This window comes from Oryzias melastigma, linkage group LG7 (assembly GCF_002922805.2).
Source record: "Oryzias melastigma strain HK-1 linkage group LG7, ASM292280v2, whole genome shotgun sequence".
In the NCBI taxonomy this organism is placed as follows: Eukaryota; Metazoa; Chordata; class Actinopteri; order Beloniformes; family Adrianichthyidae; genus Oryzias; species Oryzias melastigma.
In genome coordinates this window covers 5,241,720-5,260,066 of record NC_050518.1, presented here as the reverse complement: position 1 = coordinate 5,260,066, position 18,347 = coordinate 5,241,720, and the positions used below count along the sequence as shown (strand labels likewise).

The 18,347-nt window shown below is 36.0% G+C and overlaps 1 protein-coding gene and 1 long non-coding RNA gene across 2 annotated transcripts in view; one reads left to right on the top strand and one right to left on the bottom strand.

Moving 5' to 3' along the window:
- LOC112159454 (contactin-4) overlaps nucleotides 1-18,347 on the top strand; it is an 86,389-nt gene that overhangs the window by 66,122 nt on the left and 1,920 nt on the right. The window contains exons 13-22 of the mRNA XM_024293513.2: nucleotides 7,562-7,737; nucleotides 8,558-8,675; nucleotides 9,674-9,832; nucleotides 9,996-10,145; nucleotides 11,316-11,386; nucleotides 11,924-12,158; nucleotides 13,130-13,245; nucleotides 13,405-13,591; nucleotides 14,040-14,152; nucleotides 17,613-17,775. Of these exons, the coding sequence (XP_024149281.1) occupies nucleotides 7,562-7,737; nucleotides 8,558-8,675; nucleotides 9,674-9,832; nucleotides 9,996-10,145; nucleotides 11,316-11,386; nucleotides 11,924-12,158; nucleotides 13,130-13,245; nucleotides 13,405-13,591; nucleotides 14,040-14,152; nucleotides 17,613-17,775 (1,488 nt within the window). The remainder of the gene's footprint in view (nucleotides 1-7,561; nucleotides 7,738-8,557; nucleotides 8,676-9,673; nucleotides 9,833-9,995; nucleotides 10,146-11,315; nucleotides 11,387-11,923; nucleotides 12,159-13,129; nucleotides 13,246-13,404; nucleotides 13,592-14,039; nucleotides 14,153-17,612; nucleotides 17,776-18,347) is intronic.
- Nucleotides 13,771-16,061, bottom strand: LOC118598940. The gene is made up of 2 exons (XR_004948165.1): nucleotides 15,919-16,061; nucleotides 13,771-14,119 (listed from the first exon to the last, which is right to left on the bottom strand). It is a non-coding gene; the product is annotated as an uncharacterized LOC118598940 (long non-coding RNA).

The window sequence follows — 18,347 nt, the reverse complement described above, 5'->3', positions numbered from 1 at the left end:
TTTTTTTTTTCAATCATTTTGATGCCTCCAGTTAATATCTTGATGTTTTTTCCTTTTATGTTTTTGAGCTAAAATACAAAAGGATTGACTTCTTTCAACGTCTCTTTGGAAAGTTTGTCACAATCTTGTTAGTCTCGTCTCTTACATCCTTTTAGGCACTTCTGTCACGTAGAAACAGCTTCAATAGCTTCCTCTCTGGCACATTTTATTTTCAGCCCAGCTTAACTTCAGCTGTAGAGCACTTTGAAAAACAAGTAGAAAAAAGTACTTCACGTTGCAGAAATGTTCAGAAACAGGTACAAATATGGAGGAACTCATAGTTGAAGAGCACTGTGACTTTTTGTCATTTGATAGCAGCTCTGGAAAGAAACACATAAGACTTCCGTGTTCCTCAGTGGTTATATGGGATAAGATCAGCAGGATTATATACTGTCACCTGAATATTTTCTGCCTATGTTTTTAGAAAATAAATAGATTACATTAAAGCCTAGAGGTGGTTAGGAATGGAACTACACTCTACTGGTGCTGGTTACCATTTTTTAATGAGTCACCTAACCTGTTACCTTTTGCGTTTCAATTACAGTTTTAAAATCCTCCAATTTGGAGAAACACGTTTAAGCTTTGCTTTGTTGTAGGATTATAATAACTTTTGTTGTTTTGGGTAAAACGTTGCTGTTTCTGTTTATAGATTCTGACTAAATTTACTTTACACACTGTGTCAACATTACGACAGACTATTAGAGCACCCATAAGAATAAATGGATAAATATATACAAATAAAGTTATACATATATGAGAAAAATGTCCAAATGTTTTGAGAATGAACTCATAGAATTATAAAAAAGTTGTAATTTAGGAAAACTATTTTTTGAGAAGACATTTTTAAAATTATGAGGCATAAAAGCCATAATTTATGAGAGTAAATTTGTAAATTATGAGAAAAAAAGTCATTTTACGAGAATAAACTCGTAAAATTACAAGAAAAAACTCTGAATTTAGGATAATAAACCCGTAAAATTATGTGAAGAAAGTCAACTTTTTTTTAAATGCTCCTACAATCGGGAGGAAAAAAGGTTTTTACGAGAGGACATTTTTAAAATATAAGAAAAAAGTCAGCATTTTGTTTGAAAAAATGTGCTAAATTATAAGAAAAAAACTTGTAATTTAGTAGAATGAACGAGTAGAATACAATTATAAGGAAAAGGAGGAATTTTACAAAAATAACCTTGTAAAATTTTGAGATTAATGTCATAATTTACCAGAAAAAAATGTGAAATATAAAAAAAATATTAAATGAAGAGGTGAATTAGTAAATTCATACACTTATGAGAAAAGATTTGTATTTTAGGAGAATAACTTTAGGCTTCAGTTTATAAATAAAAATCCGTGTGCCATAAAGCATTTGAACCTCTACAGCTCTACTACCTCTACTACCAATAACATAAAAGGCATGCCCGCTGGAAATCCACTCCTGTGGACCAAAAACATTATCACAAGTCTTATTGTCTCTCTTGGTAAACTACAAAACCCCTCTGAATTGCTCGTTAAGGGTAACCAGCAACATTGCTGCAGACGGCCAACTCCAACTATTTCTTCCTCAACGAAATGAACAATTTCTACCAAATATGTATGGCGTTTTCTTCTGAAGAGGCCCAGTTTCCTGCAAATGATTTTGAATGTCTAATACTTACAATAATGTAATGTTAACTCACTTAAAAGCTTTGTATTTTCTTATGTGTTAAAGCAATACTCAAGTACTACCAAACCACAATATTTTTTTATGAACAACCTTTCGCTACATACATTTATTAATTTAATCTAGTAAATTTTTAACTTGTAATTTATCAAATAATAACTTTTTTCTGTAAAATATTGACTTTTTTCTTGTAATTTAACAACTTTATTCTTATACATTAAAAAAAACCTTCATTCTCACATTTCTTTCTTTCTTTATTCATTCATATATGTGTGTTGGGGTTATACTTTTGACCGTGTGACCATCACACGTTCTTTACCGGTTTATAGTCTCCCATTTTTAGAAATCCCTGGACACTCTGGTCAGAGTTTATTCTTCTTGACATTATTCATTTGACGTGCTTTTAGTATCTGAATGACGCTTGTCTTTCATCTGACCACTCCCAGGAGTCCCTGAAAAGGCTAAGTCTCTACTTTGTGTCCTTTTGATGTCAGCTTCTTTGTCATCTGGTTCTCTGCTGTCCAGAGGGGCTTCCTGACCCAACAGTCCTGGAGGCTTTTTGAGGAAGACGGGAATAGTGAGCGCGTTCAGGAATCAAAACTTTTTAAACCACACTTTTTTTTAATTTGGTCTTTAAATTTCATAACATTTGGGGTATTTATATGATCATCTTATTTCATTTTTGTGAAAACTAAGAATCAACTAAAATAATCAAATTGTAGTAATTAATTTATAACTTAACCAAATGGATTTTGGTGTTACTGACCATCACACTGTACATACACAAACAATAATAAAATGAATTAATCTGGTCTTATGTGTTCTGAGCCTGTGTCCATTCAGTCTGTGTAACACGTTCCTTTAAAAAAGTAAATGGACCAAAAACTGAAGATCCTCCTGGTATGTAAAACAATTTCTGATGCAAATTTACTTTAACTAACCATGTCACTGTTTTCAAAAAGTGAAAGTAACTACAGTCTGAGGGGTTTTAGGAACTTCAAAACCAGAAGTAAGAAACAAAAAAGAGAAGTTTTGATGTGTTAATTCGTTGTACTTAACTCTAACGTAACTTAAGGACTGGGATCATATCCTTAAATTAAGAAAATATATACTAAGAAATCCAAAATATCATATGTAGAGATGCTCTCATTTGTTGGCAAACAAACTATTCTATGCATCTGGGTGGTGTGTACATTTATTTTTTTGATAAGGCTTTTGATTAAAGGATAATTGAAGCACACTATCATTTTAGTCTTTATTAATACTATTTATTATACTAATCTTAAACACACTGCAAAAACAGGCTACTGAGAAATAAGTCCAACATTTTTACATCATTGACAGGTTGTCTTAAAATAAGAAACATTGTTTTACCAAAAATGTAATTTAAGATTAATCAAAAATCTATTAACAAACATATTTTCTCAAACTGAAGTTATTTTGCTTTTGAAAAACTTTCTTGAAAGGTTTCATTTTCTTGCAAGACAGAAATAAGACATTTTCTCCAGAAATAAGAGCCTTTCTACTTTCTTAAGATTCAGATTTTGTCTTTTCATATACATTACATTTTTTACCATATTGTTATATTTCTGCTTGCACTGTCATACTAGGTAGGAGCAACATTTTGTTTCACTTGTGTTATACTCTGTAGATACCATGTGTGAAATGATACTAAACAGAATCTTCAACTTTGGATCTTGAATTCGGACCAATATTGATAAATACTTCAGGATATACTGTATATCACCTCTTATATTATAGTAACCATGGCAATAATTTAAGCACAACATTCTAGTAATCTAGATATATGTCTTCTTCAGCTCCCTTTCAGCACTAAAGGTTTGTTTGACGAAACTACTTGACTTAACTAAACTAAACTAGGTAATATGTGTGTTTTTTAGTACTTTTTTCTTTTTTTCATGCTTTGAATATAATTTATAGATTGATTAGCCTTTTTTTACCCATTTATTGGGTGTTCTTCTTCTCCATACTTGTTTATTTTCTTTAGGTTATGTTTTCAAACTACATTGAAGTGTCTTTGTCTGGCGGCAGCCGTCGGTCTGCTTGAAAGCATATATTTAGATCCGACCAAGTGTCTGCATTTCCTAGATATTTGCATCTACCCTATCATTTTTGCTTACTCCTTTGCCATTATCCTTGAGAGCGTTTTCTCAATCATAAATCAGAGGATGTTTTTTTTTTTTTCGTCTAGACTTGTACAACATAATAAATAAGAACTGTTATACAAAATGTTGTTGACAGACAGTTCAAACTTTCTTTAAGGATAACTTGAGGTTCCATTGAAAAGAGCATACAATTTACTAATCATTTGTATGAAAAGATGAAAGCAATGTTGCATGCAGAGTTTAGGGTTTCTGAATGCAAAGCAGTGTTCATCATATTACATCTTTTTTGCACAGTGCATTATCAGCTTAGTATAAAATTTCAGTAAGTTGTTCCGTTTCTGCAATGCAATAAAGTCTGTTGATCTTTCGGAAAAACAGAGTCAAGGACATATTCCTGTTAAAACGCCTTTAGGCATGTTTGTTTCTTCAATCTTTTAAATTAGTTTGATAAAAAAAACAAAAAACATTGCTGGTCCATTTTTCTGCTTAGACAGCATAATGCAAAAACTGAACACATTTATCGCTTCAAAGGTGCAAAAGATATATGATAAAATGATGGTTAAAGTCCCTCTCTGATCATGTTTTGATCTATTGTAAAAGCATTCTTAGTGGTCCTTTATTCTGATTAAACAAATCAAATTTTAAGGCAAAATCAAAAAATCTTGTGTTGTTTTCTAGGACAAAGTTTGTTCAGAATGGGAGGAGTTTATAAGAATCTTACTTTTGAATTGTGGGCGGGACTGTTGGTGCAGAGTAAGCCTCCACTGATATCCCATCATCCCTCTAGCTTACTGCTCCTCACAACATTAGCAATATACAAAAAAAATGGTGAGCAATATTGGAACTATCCAGCCATACAGTTTTGAGACAGATGCCAGATTCAAGCAAAATAAAGAGAATAATTGATTTGTCTGCAAGTGGATATATCGGAATGGAGCTGAGAGACTTTGGCCCACCCATTATCATTTGCTGCATCAAAACTATGAGCTTTTTCAAACAGCATTTTTTTAAAAATCATCACAGTTTGAATAATGACATATACAGTTTTTAGCTTAAATTATTTTATATATGTCTTCCATCATGAGAAAATGCTGCAAGAACATGTTAAAAACACCAAAAACTCTTGATTTTTGGAAAATTATTCGTTGAACTAAAGAATAATTTTACTGGGATTGTTTTTTTTTGTTTTTTTTTTTTTCTTTATACCATCTGCAAATTCTGAAAAAGAAACTCTGTTACCCCAAAGTCACATTTAGTTGTTGGCAGATGGTCCACAGAAACCCAGATGCCATATTTTGAATCTCAGGTGTTGGGTTGTGTTTGTTTCCAAGCCAAATATTGTGACTCCTCAAATAAAGTGACACACAGATTCAACAATTGTTCTAATGAAAACTGTTCCATCCTCTGCCCCTTAGCAGTTTGATAAATGAGGTTCTTTATAGGTATCGACTATACACAGAAGATCTTTTTCTCTTCCAAATAAAAATCATCCAGAGGACACAGAAATGATTCAGAAAGTCAATTTGTGAATTTCCCTCTTGTCATTACAGGAGAGAGTGTTGACAACTTTGAAATTCCTCACTAAAAGTTTTCCCTATCTCATTTTGCAAATTGAGCCAGGCTTTCCCTAGACGTTTGGAATAAAATGCCACAGCTAGTTGGTTTTTAAGGAGCACAAGATAAACAAGCTAGCTTGTTTTGACAGAGCTGAATATAGACCTTTACTCTCCCTGACATGCTGCATTGGCTTGGCTGTCCACACGAGGCTTATGACGTGCATGCATAATTCACGCTGGAATGGTGTATAGCCTTTCCCTGTCTGCGATCACTACTTTGCACAAATTTGCCGCTGAATAAAACATCCATCTGAAATTAGCAACGATTAAATTGATGGTGACTTTTTGTCTGGAGTAAACAAAGCTAAATTATAGTGTCAGAGCTGAATTACCATTGTGCTGCTCTTTGGTTGTTTTCTGACTTTTAACACCTTCCTGCTGTGAAAATGAAGGAAAGAAATGTATAATGATCTTACTGCCAGACCTAAAGTGGTTTGTTTGTTTGGTTGTTAAGTTTAGAGGACAGAATTTTGTTTTCAGGCACTTTAAAAATGATTTGGCTAAGCAAAAATGTAGAATTGGTGTTTAAGAACCTGTCAAAGTCACATTCTTAGATGCACATTTTCTTATTTTATTTTCACTAATGCAGTGTTTTTCAACTTTTTTTAACCATGGTACACTTTTTCCTTGAGAAAAATCCCGTGGCACACCAGCATCCATAAATCTAAAAAAGGAGAAACTCTATAGTCTGTATTGATGTACAATCCCTCCACGATTTCACATGCATTTTTTGGAATAACTGAGGCAGAAAAAGCTGAAAGTTGTGGCTGTTTTCCCAAAATGTTGTAATAAAAGTTGTGACAATTTCCAATAACACTTTTTTAACTAAATTAGTTGACAATTTTCCCATGTAGTTTTTTTATCCTCCAGTTTTTAAAAATGCATTTTTATGTAATTTCACAAATAAATAAATAAATAAATAAAACAATAATACATTTTTTTCTAAACAGGGATTTTTTATATATATATATTAAGATGTTTGTGCCAAAGCAACTGTAATTTTTGAACAATGATATGACCACAACATGATTGTTTTTTTACACAAAATACTAGCATTATTATTATTGTTATTATTATTATTATTATTATTTTATTACCGGTATTATAATCATTATTCCAAGCTACTCAGGGTTAAATCAGGGCCCTTTTGGATGAAAACAGAGCTGATATCCTGGCGATGGTAAATGTTTTTAAATAAGTGAAAATTGGTAATTTCCCACCGCACACCTGACCATCTCTCACGGCACACAAGTGCACGTACTCACAGTTGGAAGAGTTTTGGTATGCAATGTTGAAAAAGTGCACATTTGGTGAATCTTACTCCATACTTTTACAGGTATATTCCGATATATGACTGACTTAGTGTCATATCATTCTGGACGGGCAGAAACTACAATATTAATTTCTTCTTCATGATCAGTTTTCAAACGGTTTGCATGAATTAAAGGGACGCCATCCTTGCGTCACTAACAAATTCGAGTCCCTGATTGGTCAAAGTTCGTTGTTTTTTACGTACAGCCCCAAAATGGTTTGTAGAAACTTGGGTATGCGTTGCATGAACACCAGTTTTGAATGCGGAAGCCATTTCCGCACGTTTACATGACTTTTTATTCATAGTAGTCAGTTCAACGCGTGTAGGACAGTGAGAACTTCACAGGAAGGAAGAACCACACATAAAAGTAAAGCTTTTGAAGGAACACTATTTTGCAGATTTTTTAGTGTGATTTTGCATGCTGTTTGTTTTTTGTTTTTTGTTTTTTTTTTTAACAGTAAACTGTTATTTTTCTACAAAGTTTTGAGAGTTTAAACAAGAGAGAAAATGTTCATGTTTGTCTGAGAAAAGTGTATAAAGTATGTAATGTGATGTTTTGCACCCTTAAAACATCTGTAATCCTGCTTTGCTAATTTCTCGGATCACAAATTATTTTTAGAGCATAACCACCGCAAAAAAACATGTGACCACTGTACTAACTTTTAAGTAATTTACTTGTTTTACATTATCTATTCTGGTGTACACCACTGTGTGTTGCCAGGTATGAAAGTGGTATGTAAATAAAGATTTAGTTGATTATAATCATTAATAATGGCATGCACCTCCTGAATTACTCTTTATCTTTCTGCAGATGCAACTGTGATCACCAGCCCAGCAGGTCACCTGGATGTGACTCTGGGGGAGAGCATTGTTCTGCCTTGCCAGGTTTCACACGACCCAACGTTGGACCTAAAGTTCACCTGGTTCTTCAACGAGCAGCTCATCCATTTTGGAGGTCGCGGGGCATATTTTGAAAAAGCTGGTGGGGTGAGTTTGTCCCAGTAGTCGTGTCTGTTTACAGTCTGTATGTTTATCTTATAGTAGAGGAAAGTTTAAGACTGTTTCCTGTTTGAATATAACTATTTTTACGGGATCAAAATTGTTTTAATCAACTGTCTTGTCTGTTTGTAAAAAAACAATCCACAAACATTTACCTTTTTCACAAAGAAAAAGGTCATATTATAGTAATTTTTGCTTTTTTATCAAGAAAAAAGTCGTATTATGGATTATTTTTCCCCTTTCTCGTTGTCTTTGCTGATCTAAAATGTCAATTTCCTTTGCTCACCGTCTTCTATGGAATGTACCGAAGTGAAACATCTGTGACCGGTTCCTCAGTTATATCCTTTTAATGATGGCTTTGAGTTTCAAAGTGAATAATTTGAAGCATCTGAATTTTTCCCCTGCATTAAATGCCCCTGATTATACATCAAAGTAGACAGAATCCCATCTTGCTCCAGTTTCTTGCTTTCGCTGATAAGGCATCAACTCAACATTATGTCTAGCTTTAAACTTCAAAGCTAATAATGTGTTCGGCATTGAATGGTTTCCTGTAGAGTAAATGGAGTTGGATAGAATAAAAGGGTTAGTGCTAAAAGAAGCTTTTATTTCCTCACAAAAACCTTTGCTGATGAATGACTATATAAAAAAGCTGCACTCAATTACCTGGATGTATGGTTTTCTCCTCGCTGAAATAAAAGAAAATCACTGTGACATTGCACTTGTTTTTCATAGAATCTTTGATTTAACTTCCATAAACTTCATTTACTTTTTCCTTTTGTCCACTTTTCTTCTTCATTCTGACCAACAGAGGTCAGATGGTGGCATTATGATCCGGAACATTCAGCTGAAGCATGCTGGGAAATACACCTGTGCTGTTCAGACCAAAGTAGACAGCATCTCCATCGCTACTGATGTGGTTGTTAGAGGTAAGTGATGTATAGAAATAAATCATGGAAACAGTCTGTATGTGTGAGAGGAGCCTGAGCAAGGGACAAAATGATAAACAGAAAACTTGACAACTTAATCTAACTCAAGGTACTTCACATTTCCTTATAAAAACTACAACAAAACAAGTAGAATAAAATTTTATTTTATTAAAATTAATAAACAAAGGGTAACTAAATAAAATTTCCAGTTTAATGCTGGAAGAAAAGCAAGTGAGTAAAAACTGTTTTAGAGTGTTTTTATTCTGAGATCAATAAAATAATGTTGTTTGAACTGAACTTTTATAAAAATTATAAAAAAAATACTTGATGAAATTAGTTAGTTTAATGAAACATTCTGACTTGGTTGCTTGAGTTTGAAGACTGTCATCCCAACCTGTTTAAAAAAATTGAAATGAAATGCGCAAAAAGTGAATTATATTTGAATTCTGTGTAGTTCTGCTGTTAAAGTCCCTCCGATCATCTTGTGATCTATTTGAAATGCATTTCAGTGTTTTTTTAATTATAATTAGGCATTTTTAGCCTAAATCCAAAAACCTCTTGCACAGTTTTTGCAAAGTCACAATTGTTGATTAGAAATTCCTCTCTGAGTTGTGGGCGGGACCACTGGTAACACTCAACCCCAACCCCCCTTCCCCTCCCCTTTGTTGAGAGTTCGGATCAGGGAGACTGTGGCCCTCCCAGCATATTTTCTATTTTGCAAATAGGCTCATTTTCAAACTGCATTATTTCAATCAGCTCCTGAATCATAAAACAACTTGAATTAAGAAATATTTTTGAACTTAATTTTCTTAACAAATGAACAAATTTTCATCAAGCTGGATCTTCAGTTTAGATGAATTTCATAGTGAGATGTTTGGAAGTAAAAAGATTGTTTTTAATAACAGGCTCTAATGTCGCCGGTCAGTTTGAGCTGGTTGAAGCTCGATCAACCATGATCACCAGGTTTTAATCCTTTCCATGTCTGAATATCCTGTCAGGTCCTCCTGGGCCACCTGTGGACTGCCAAGTGGTTGACATGACAGAGACAACAGCCACTCTGTCTTGGAGACCCGGGACAGACAACCACAGTCCAGTCCGCAGCTATACCATCCAAGCCAGAACTCCCTTTTCTCTTGGATGGCAAGCTGTCACCACCGGTAAGTCATGTTGTGTGAATGACAATCGAGCTTAGAAGATAAAAGGGATTCAGGTGGTGTGACAGATACCCTTTTCAGACTGTAATAAACACCTCGCCAGCTTAGCTTGCTGTCACGGGCAAATTTTGCATGGTTTTGATAAAAGCTTTTTTTTTGCTTTCAGTTCCTGAACTGCCAAAGGGGAAGAAACTGTCTGCCTCTGTCTTTGAGTTGAGTCCATGGGTGGAGTACGAGTTCAGAGTTTTAGCGACTAACAGCATCGGAACAGGAGAACCCAGCAAACCGTCCAAAAAGGCCCGCACTAAGGAAACGGGTATGTGTCAGAGTCTGTCTGTGTTATGTTCTGCCGCCCAGCACTTGATGGGTCAAAAACATGCATGGATGGACAAGGAAACAATAACGAAAGAAAAAAATGTATGCAGTATATACTCCAGTACAAGACAATAACTAATCAGAAGAAATAATGATGGAGAAAAACATACTCAAAATTAGTTATTCTAAACAAAAAATAAAACAGGTTTAAAACATAAACCTTTTATTCAAAATGAGTGCAATAAGGCATGTTCTACATTTTTGTGCAAGAGTGTACCATTGACTTTGTGAACAAGTTACTAACTCCAAACAAAATGTCATAAAACTCATCACACACATGAAGGAGTCATTGTGTGAAGACACACACTTTTGTCTAATAGATTTTACTTTGTGAGGGCGGAGATTTAAATTTGTACGATTTTTCATGGCTAAATTAGCATCTTTGTCAGCTGAGGTTCATTATTTCTCATCACAGCTGGTATGTTACAGCCTGATGACATGAAAATATCTCAATTAAAAAAATAACTTTAAAAACTCAGGATTTCATCACCACAGCATTAATACTGAAAAAACTTGTGCTGTCAGTGATAAAAAAAGAAGAGTAATCACACTTTTGAGTGGCGATTATTCACAATGTTTTTATGACAATATGAAGCTTTTGAAAAATTTCCTTTATCTTACTGTCTGAATTTTTTAATTTTCAAAATCAGATGTCCCAGAAGTGTAACTTGTGTGCACAGAACACATAAGCAGTAAGATAAGCATAACTCTAAAGAAGTGTCTTTTCAGACTTTTCTGTCTGCAGTTTGACTCCAAGAAAACAAAGATGCTGACATGCAGCCATAAGAAACAAACATTGTTTCTTCTGCACTTTAAATAAACCATTGCCTCTTGTAAAAAAAAAAAAAAAACAATGATATGGGCATTATACAAGTCTAAATAGACATCTTTCTGCTAAATTCTTTTTGCACGGTTATTATTTCATGAATCTAAACTGATTTGACAATGGGAGAACCTCGATATCCGCACTCCTAAGGGAAAATGTCAAAGATTGTTCCAAAATGCAGACAACAATTGCACATTTACCACTTTCCTGTAAATATATTAAGATCTTCATATTTCCAATAGCAGCCAAAGAAATCTAAATATATTCCAACTTTTGATGTGTTAGCTCCCAGGGTGACTCCAGGGAGGGTGAATGGTGGCGGTGGAGGACGTTCGGAACTGGTAATCACCTGGGAGGTATGTTGCTCTGTGCTATTATCACAGCCTGTGCATTTCATTTGTTTTGAGGTGTTTGTTTTGGCTGCTTTTGTTTTGTATGAGGGAATTTTATTCTCGCTGGTGTGGGTGTTAGCATCCTCACCTCACAGTCGGGGACATTATGTGTGGAGTCCATGTGCAGGTTTCTCCCAATACTTGGTACTCCACTCCAAAAACAATTGCAACCAGTTCATTAAAGATTCTTGTTTAGAGCTAAACACAAACATGTAATGCTGTTTTTTTATATATAATACAGAATAGTGACCTGTGAAGAAATACAATGTGAACCTTTTTGAAAAATGTATGTTTAAAAGTGTCTTACAATAACTTAAGAAGATATTAATCACGTTTTGTTTTTAAACCCTAAATCTAATGCTCACATGCACAGTTTGCATTCATGCCCCCGGCACAATATCATAAAGTGCCCCAATCCAAACGGGGGCTGTATGATATTCATATTCATCATTTAAGCCTGGCCCTCCAGAGTCACCCCTCTTCTATCTCACACCTCCATAGCCTGTCCCCGAGGAGCTGCAGAGCGGGCCCGGCTTTGGATATGTTGTGGCTTTCCGCCCTCTGGGGGCGCCGGGCTGGATGCAGGCGGCAGTCACCTCCCCAGACGCTTCCAAATATGTTTTCAAGAACGAGAGCATCCCTCCTTTCTCTCCGTACCAAGTCAAAGTGGGGGTTTACAACAACAAAGGGGAGGGGCCTTTCAGTCCGGTGACCATCATCTACTCTGCAGAGGAAGGTTTGTCAAATGAAAACACAAGCATAAAAAGTAATGGTAGTGTCTAAATCTGGAGGTAAATGGGAGCAGAAAGTGAGGAAAAGTTTAGTAAGTGGTTGTGTTTATTGGTTACAGATCTTTACTTTTTATACTTTTACTTTTGTGTAAGGCATGCTGGGTAACAAGCCTCTTTATCAATATTTATTTCCCTGCAAAATCAAAGCATTTCTTTGGGGACTTGGATTTTCATCTAATAAATAAACAGATTCATAGCATTAGGATTTATTTATGTCTTGGAAACATTTACAATTTGCAACAGAAAATATATTTACCATTCATCGGAACAAGGAAAAATTAACCTAGACATCGTTTTGTGGGATAGTCTTGAACATTTTGGATTAAAACACATTTCCTAAGGTAAATGTAAAAACTTTACATAAAAACAGTTAACTTCATCACACAAACAAGTCATTTACCTAAAAATCAGCATATCTAAGTTTACATTGTTTGAGTTTTGGTAACAAAGTATTGTATGGTTGCACTTTTAAAGCCTGCACTGCTGCATTTCTAAAGCTGCATTCACACTTCTCATGGTAGTGGTGGTCAGAGTCTACGTTAAGTCAATGTACAGACACAATCAGAGGTCTTGCTTTGCTATTTGAACGTTGAACACAGCGTATCAGTCTGGCGGCATGTCAGGTTTCCTGCCCTAATAGTTTCCCTGCTTCAAGCCCAGTCAAAGTCACGCCCCCAAGAGTTATATACTCCACTGTGATTGGTTGATTCGTCAGCTCCCCACACAGCACTGTAAAAGTGCCATTCGTACAAAACTTGCATATTAAGGTGGGCGCCACAAAATATTGACTTGGGGGTCACCAGTTTAAGACCCCTGGTCAAGTTTTTGAACATATTTTTGGACAAGCGTCCAACAGCAAATTTGCAAATCGCGATTGTTGTGAACGCAACATAACAATCCACTGCATGTGTTTCAGAGCCCAGCAGAGCTCCCACCAGGCTCAGAGTGAGGAGTATTTCTGCCTCTGAGATAGACGTCAGCTGGAAACCTTTACCATGGAGCAACAACCGCAGACGCATCCTCGGCTATGAGGTCCAAAAAATTCTATTTTATTCTTGTCTGCAGTTTTTCCTTTTAATAAAATTCAAATAGTTGCATCCTGTATGCACACCCTCCAATGGTTTTATAATGTATTTTTCACAAAAGTTTAGACAAAGCACTATAACATGAGGTTTTTGTGTGTGTTTTTAGCTGTGGTACTGGAGAGAAAAAGAGAAGCAGGATGCAGCCACTGTGATCAGGACGGTGGGGAATAAAACCTCAGTAGTCATCAGGGATCTGGAGGGCAGCAGGACCTACTACATATCCCTGAGGGCCTATAACAGTGCAGGAGTGGGTCCACAGAGCAGCATAGTCAATGTCACAACCAAGAAACCACGTAAGAACTGAGGAGCACACAATGCTCCTGACCAACCCCAGTTTTTTGTTGTTTTCTATGTCTTTTTTTTGTCTCTCGAGGCGTTTTCCATTCAAGATGAATATCATTAAAGAACCTAAAAAGGTTATATCACACTGTTTGCCAACAAACTCACAAATACCCAACTTACAAACTGAATTAAAGACTTTTTCTTTGTTATATTTATAAGTAAATGAAAGTGGAACATGGTCAATTTTGCTTATATTTCTTCATCTCCTTGTTGGCGGTGGATTTATCTGCCGGATGTGAGGTTGTCCCACCCCCACAATATATTTGTCACTGCGAGCTCCGAACAGTGGAGTGATGAAGTGATAATGAGAAATCTCCTTCATGCTGAGCTGATTCTGGATTGTGTGTTGACTGGACTGCCTGCTGTTTTTCTTCCTCCCCCGCTCTTGTCCTGTCTAAGCACCTAGTCAAGCCCCAGTCAAGATCAGGTGGAACACTTCCAACTCCAAGGTCATCCTCCGCTGGGACCAAGTCCACGCCCTGGAGAACGAGTCAGAAGTGACAGGATATAAGGTAAGCAGTAGACTTATTTTCTTATATATATTAGTGTTCATTTTATTTTATCAGTAATAAAAAATACCTATATAAATGCACATGGACACTTGTTTCAGACTCTTATGTTCACACATTGCTACACAAGTTCTTATGGACATTTTCAAGCTCTACGTACAAAACTCACGGCCATTAAACGCGAGTTGCAAGTTAAACCAGGTCAAACTTTGTGGTCTTTCATGTGAAATTTTCAGATGTATCTCAAATGAACAACGAATGAATCCCAATAGGGACTCAGGTTTGGTGGTGACATATGGGGTCACATATCCAGTGAGTCCGTACGTTCAGAGATAAGTCCATCAGACAGACTTTATTAACAGCATTCACAGTAACTCTAGTTTGTAACACGGTACACGTTAGAAGTGCTAGCGTATTCACAATACCTGTAACTCCAACTTTGTTAATAACTCGTTAAAAAAAGACATATTGACATTTGCTTCAATAAGCACAACCAGAAAGGAAACCATAAATAAGACACTATTAAGATGTACTGTTGCTTTTTGGCAAAAAAAAATAATGCTTATAGGTGCGCATTATAGTGCTGAAAATACGGTAGGTTCTTAGGTTTATTAAAAAGTATCTGTAAGATTTCTTTTAGCGGATAAGATGCAATTCCAAAGCTCTCAAATGCTTTCTTTTTAAGTCAACTGCCAACTGATCCAGACATGGAGCAAGTAGAAACCAATAAATTAAAGTATAAATCATTTGGGAAATCTACTTGAATTAAAAAAAAAAAACATGAACACAAAGACAATGCAGGAGAACTGAGGGGTTTGGAAGAAAAGACACAGAGGTGGAGAAACATGTAATGGCAATACAGAGATGTACTTTGGAGTGAAATAGGAAACCATAAAGTATGCATAAGTAATAAAAATGTCACATGAATTTTGACCACAAGAGCACTCAAGTCTATTAACATTCTGATCATTTCTGATCATGTAAATTGATTCCTTCGTTAGATCTTGTTGGAATCTGGATATCCTATCCTAGTGACAATGTTTGGTAAATATCTTTTAAAAAAGTAGCATCTTGAAAATTGAAATATTCAATAGTCACCTGTCAATCTAAACATAATGTGTTAATTCTGCAAGTTTAATGTAAAATATATTTTAAAAAGTCACCTCAATCACCTAGAGTTTAACAATTAAACACAGCCACAAGTGCTAAGAAAGTTTTATTTTTATTTTATTTTTTTAATTAGTCTGACTGAATTGAAGCTGCTTTGAACTGACATGGCTCCAGTTCAGCCATTTTTAAACCAATTTCAAAGAGAAAGTGAAGCGTTGCCTCTTGGGGTTGGACCTTAAAGCAGGAGAGCCAGAGGCAGCTGAGCAGAAATCTCAACTGATTCATGAACTAAAATTTGGCAAAATTAACTTTTTAAAATAAAATGTAGGAAAAAAACTACACATCTACACTCATATTTTATTGTTTGAATTCTGTAAAGTATTTTGCTACTGTTGAAATGTACTTTATGCTTAAAGTTCATTTGATTTAAATGATTCATTTTTTTGCAGCATTATCAAGCCGGATAATCTTAAAAATTATGGTTCAAAACTCAAAACAGGACTTCTGACATGAATCATAATTATCTTTCAACAATGAATTCTTATGACTATACACACACACAGTTTGAATACATAAATAATAAAGAAATAAAATGAATACAAATTTTAAAAGCTTAAAATAAATCAAAGTTTTTGTAAGGTAACCAGCAAAGACCTGACCTGATAGGGGTGAGATAGAGAAGCTGGTAGACTAAATACTTTCTAGAGTTTGTCACAAAAATTGAAAGCAGCTGTGACAATTAGGAAGCGAAACCAGATGAGACGCCTGACAGGAGCTAGAATGAACACCAGGGAGGGGAACTGGAGCCCTTAAGGACCAGTGAGTGGTTTCCAGACATACTTCCAGCTGATTACCTGGATCAGGTGTATGTCCAGCCAGCTCATTCATGCCAGAGCAGAATATGTTGGCAAGCAAGATTTCCACAGTCCACACCCATGATGTATGGGGTCTCAGACTCTAGATCTCAGGGGCCGGCAAAAAAAAATCTGCCTCATCTGCTGCTGATTACCTGGATCAGGTGTGTTTAGCCAACAAGGGGCTTTAATGGCAGGTTAGCTGGAGAACATGTAGGACACTGGCCCTCGAGCCCTGGAGTTTTAGACCTGTAAAATAATCTGCTGAGTGATAAAGAACTTAATTTGAAGCCTGGTTGTTGAACCGACAACTGGCAGATAAACAAAACCAACAAAATGTAAAGTATAAAATTAAGTCAAACAAAAGCAAAGTAAAGCTTTACAAATTAAAGAACTAAATCAAGAAAGAAAGCAGGATTCACAGAAAAATAAAAGCCCATCTTGTCAAGGAGAACTTTTAATAGGTTGGCATTTTAAGGCACCCCTCCAGCAGATTTAACTGAAGGGTGGTCTCCCACTTCCCCCATCCAGCTCATCTCTCGTGGGGCGGTGCCTGGTGCCGTGCGGATAGCGGGTTGCGGGAAGGGGCCTGGTACGGTGGGCACAAATGCAGCTCTGGACTCGCGCTGGACCCTTCTCAATGACTTTCCTATTTGTAGGCTGCCTTAGCTAGCACCTTTTGGCTCAACAAGAACTGGTGTGGACCAGGGGAGTCCGACTGTTTAATTAAAATAAGGCATGGCGAGTAGGTGCTGACCACGGTGCAGATTTCTGTCCTGTACTCTGAACGTCAGTGAAGAAATTCAAGAAGCACAAGTTTACGTGTTCTTTGCGTGGTTTATTCGTATTTCTTCTGTGGTTTTAACGTGGTTCATTCGTGAAACATCTGTAAAAATTTCATATAAAAGATCACAACTTTTCTCTTTTTAATGCACATATGAACAATTTCTATTTGTGCAATATGTAAAAAATGTACCTAGTGGCTGGGTGACATAGCCTTTACACGTAAATAATAACACTTAAACAGCCTTTAATCTTTATTAAAATAAGTTCAGGTTCTTAGAGATTTTTATTAGGCGTTTCTTGAACAAAAAAAACAAAAAAAAGGACTTTCTTTTTTTTCCCCTGAAAATTAATACACCACGTTTTTTCCCTGTCCAATGTGACCCTGCATAATCTGAATTTCATGTCACCGGATGCAGGTGTAACCACTAAATTAAAAATGTCCCCGTGGAAGTGCAGCTTAGTGCTTGTTAAAAGGTGCAGATGCATCCATAGTCCCTGCAGCACCTGGAAAGTCAGGACTGATGAATCACTACACCGACATTACCCCTGCTGGTGATTCATCACCATCATGGTCAGATATCTGCATCCTTCTCACTTTAGAGGGTTTTTTCTTTCTTAGCCTGATGGAGCTGGATCTTTCTTCTTTTGATTTTCTTGTTTGTACATAACCTTAGAAGGGAAATGAAAACTCTTTTACATTGTGTTTCCTGCAGGTGTTGTACAGCCAAGACAAACACAGCCGTCCCAGTGTGGTCGAGACCAAGAACACCACCTTGGAGTTATCGCTGCCCGTCAACGAAGACTATGTGATTCAGATTAAACCTTTCAGCGAGGGAGGGGAGGGCATCAGCAGTCACCAGATTACCATCCCTAGGAGTAAGGGTGACACTTTCACAAAACATATAATACACTTTCTGTCTGTCTGGCATTTCCAAATAAACTTTATTTTAAAAAACGAATGAGCTAAAGCCTACAAAGAAAATATATCTGGGGTTTTTGCTACTACATGCTGTTTTTTTGCCTTTAAGGGATTCACTCCTCCTTATTCTATATTTGAAGTATCCCATTCGTACCATTAGAAGTCATCAAATTTCCCAAAGGTTGCAAAAGCAACACAGTCTCTTACAGGCTTTAAAATGAAACTGTGCACAATAAGTCCTGCAGTTGTGTTTAATAAATGAGATTCCTCAGTGAATCCTTTTTTTACTCATCAAGTTGTGTTAAATGCTAAATTTTTACAAGACCTTTTGTCTTCTGACCTGCAACTGGGGAAGATATGTAATCTAACCGCATATTAGACCGAGGCATCCGTGGAAATCTGCCAGTATCTGGGTATTCAAGGGAGGGTGTTTCCTTTTATTAAAAGTGTGTGCTGCAGTGCTTCACCAATCCTACTGCTCTTTGAGTTGGGGGTGTGGTACTACTGCCATCTACTGAAACAAACCTGC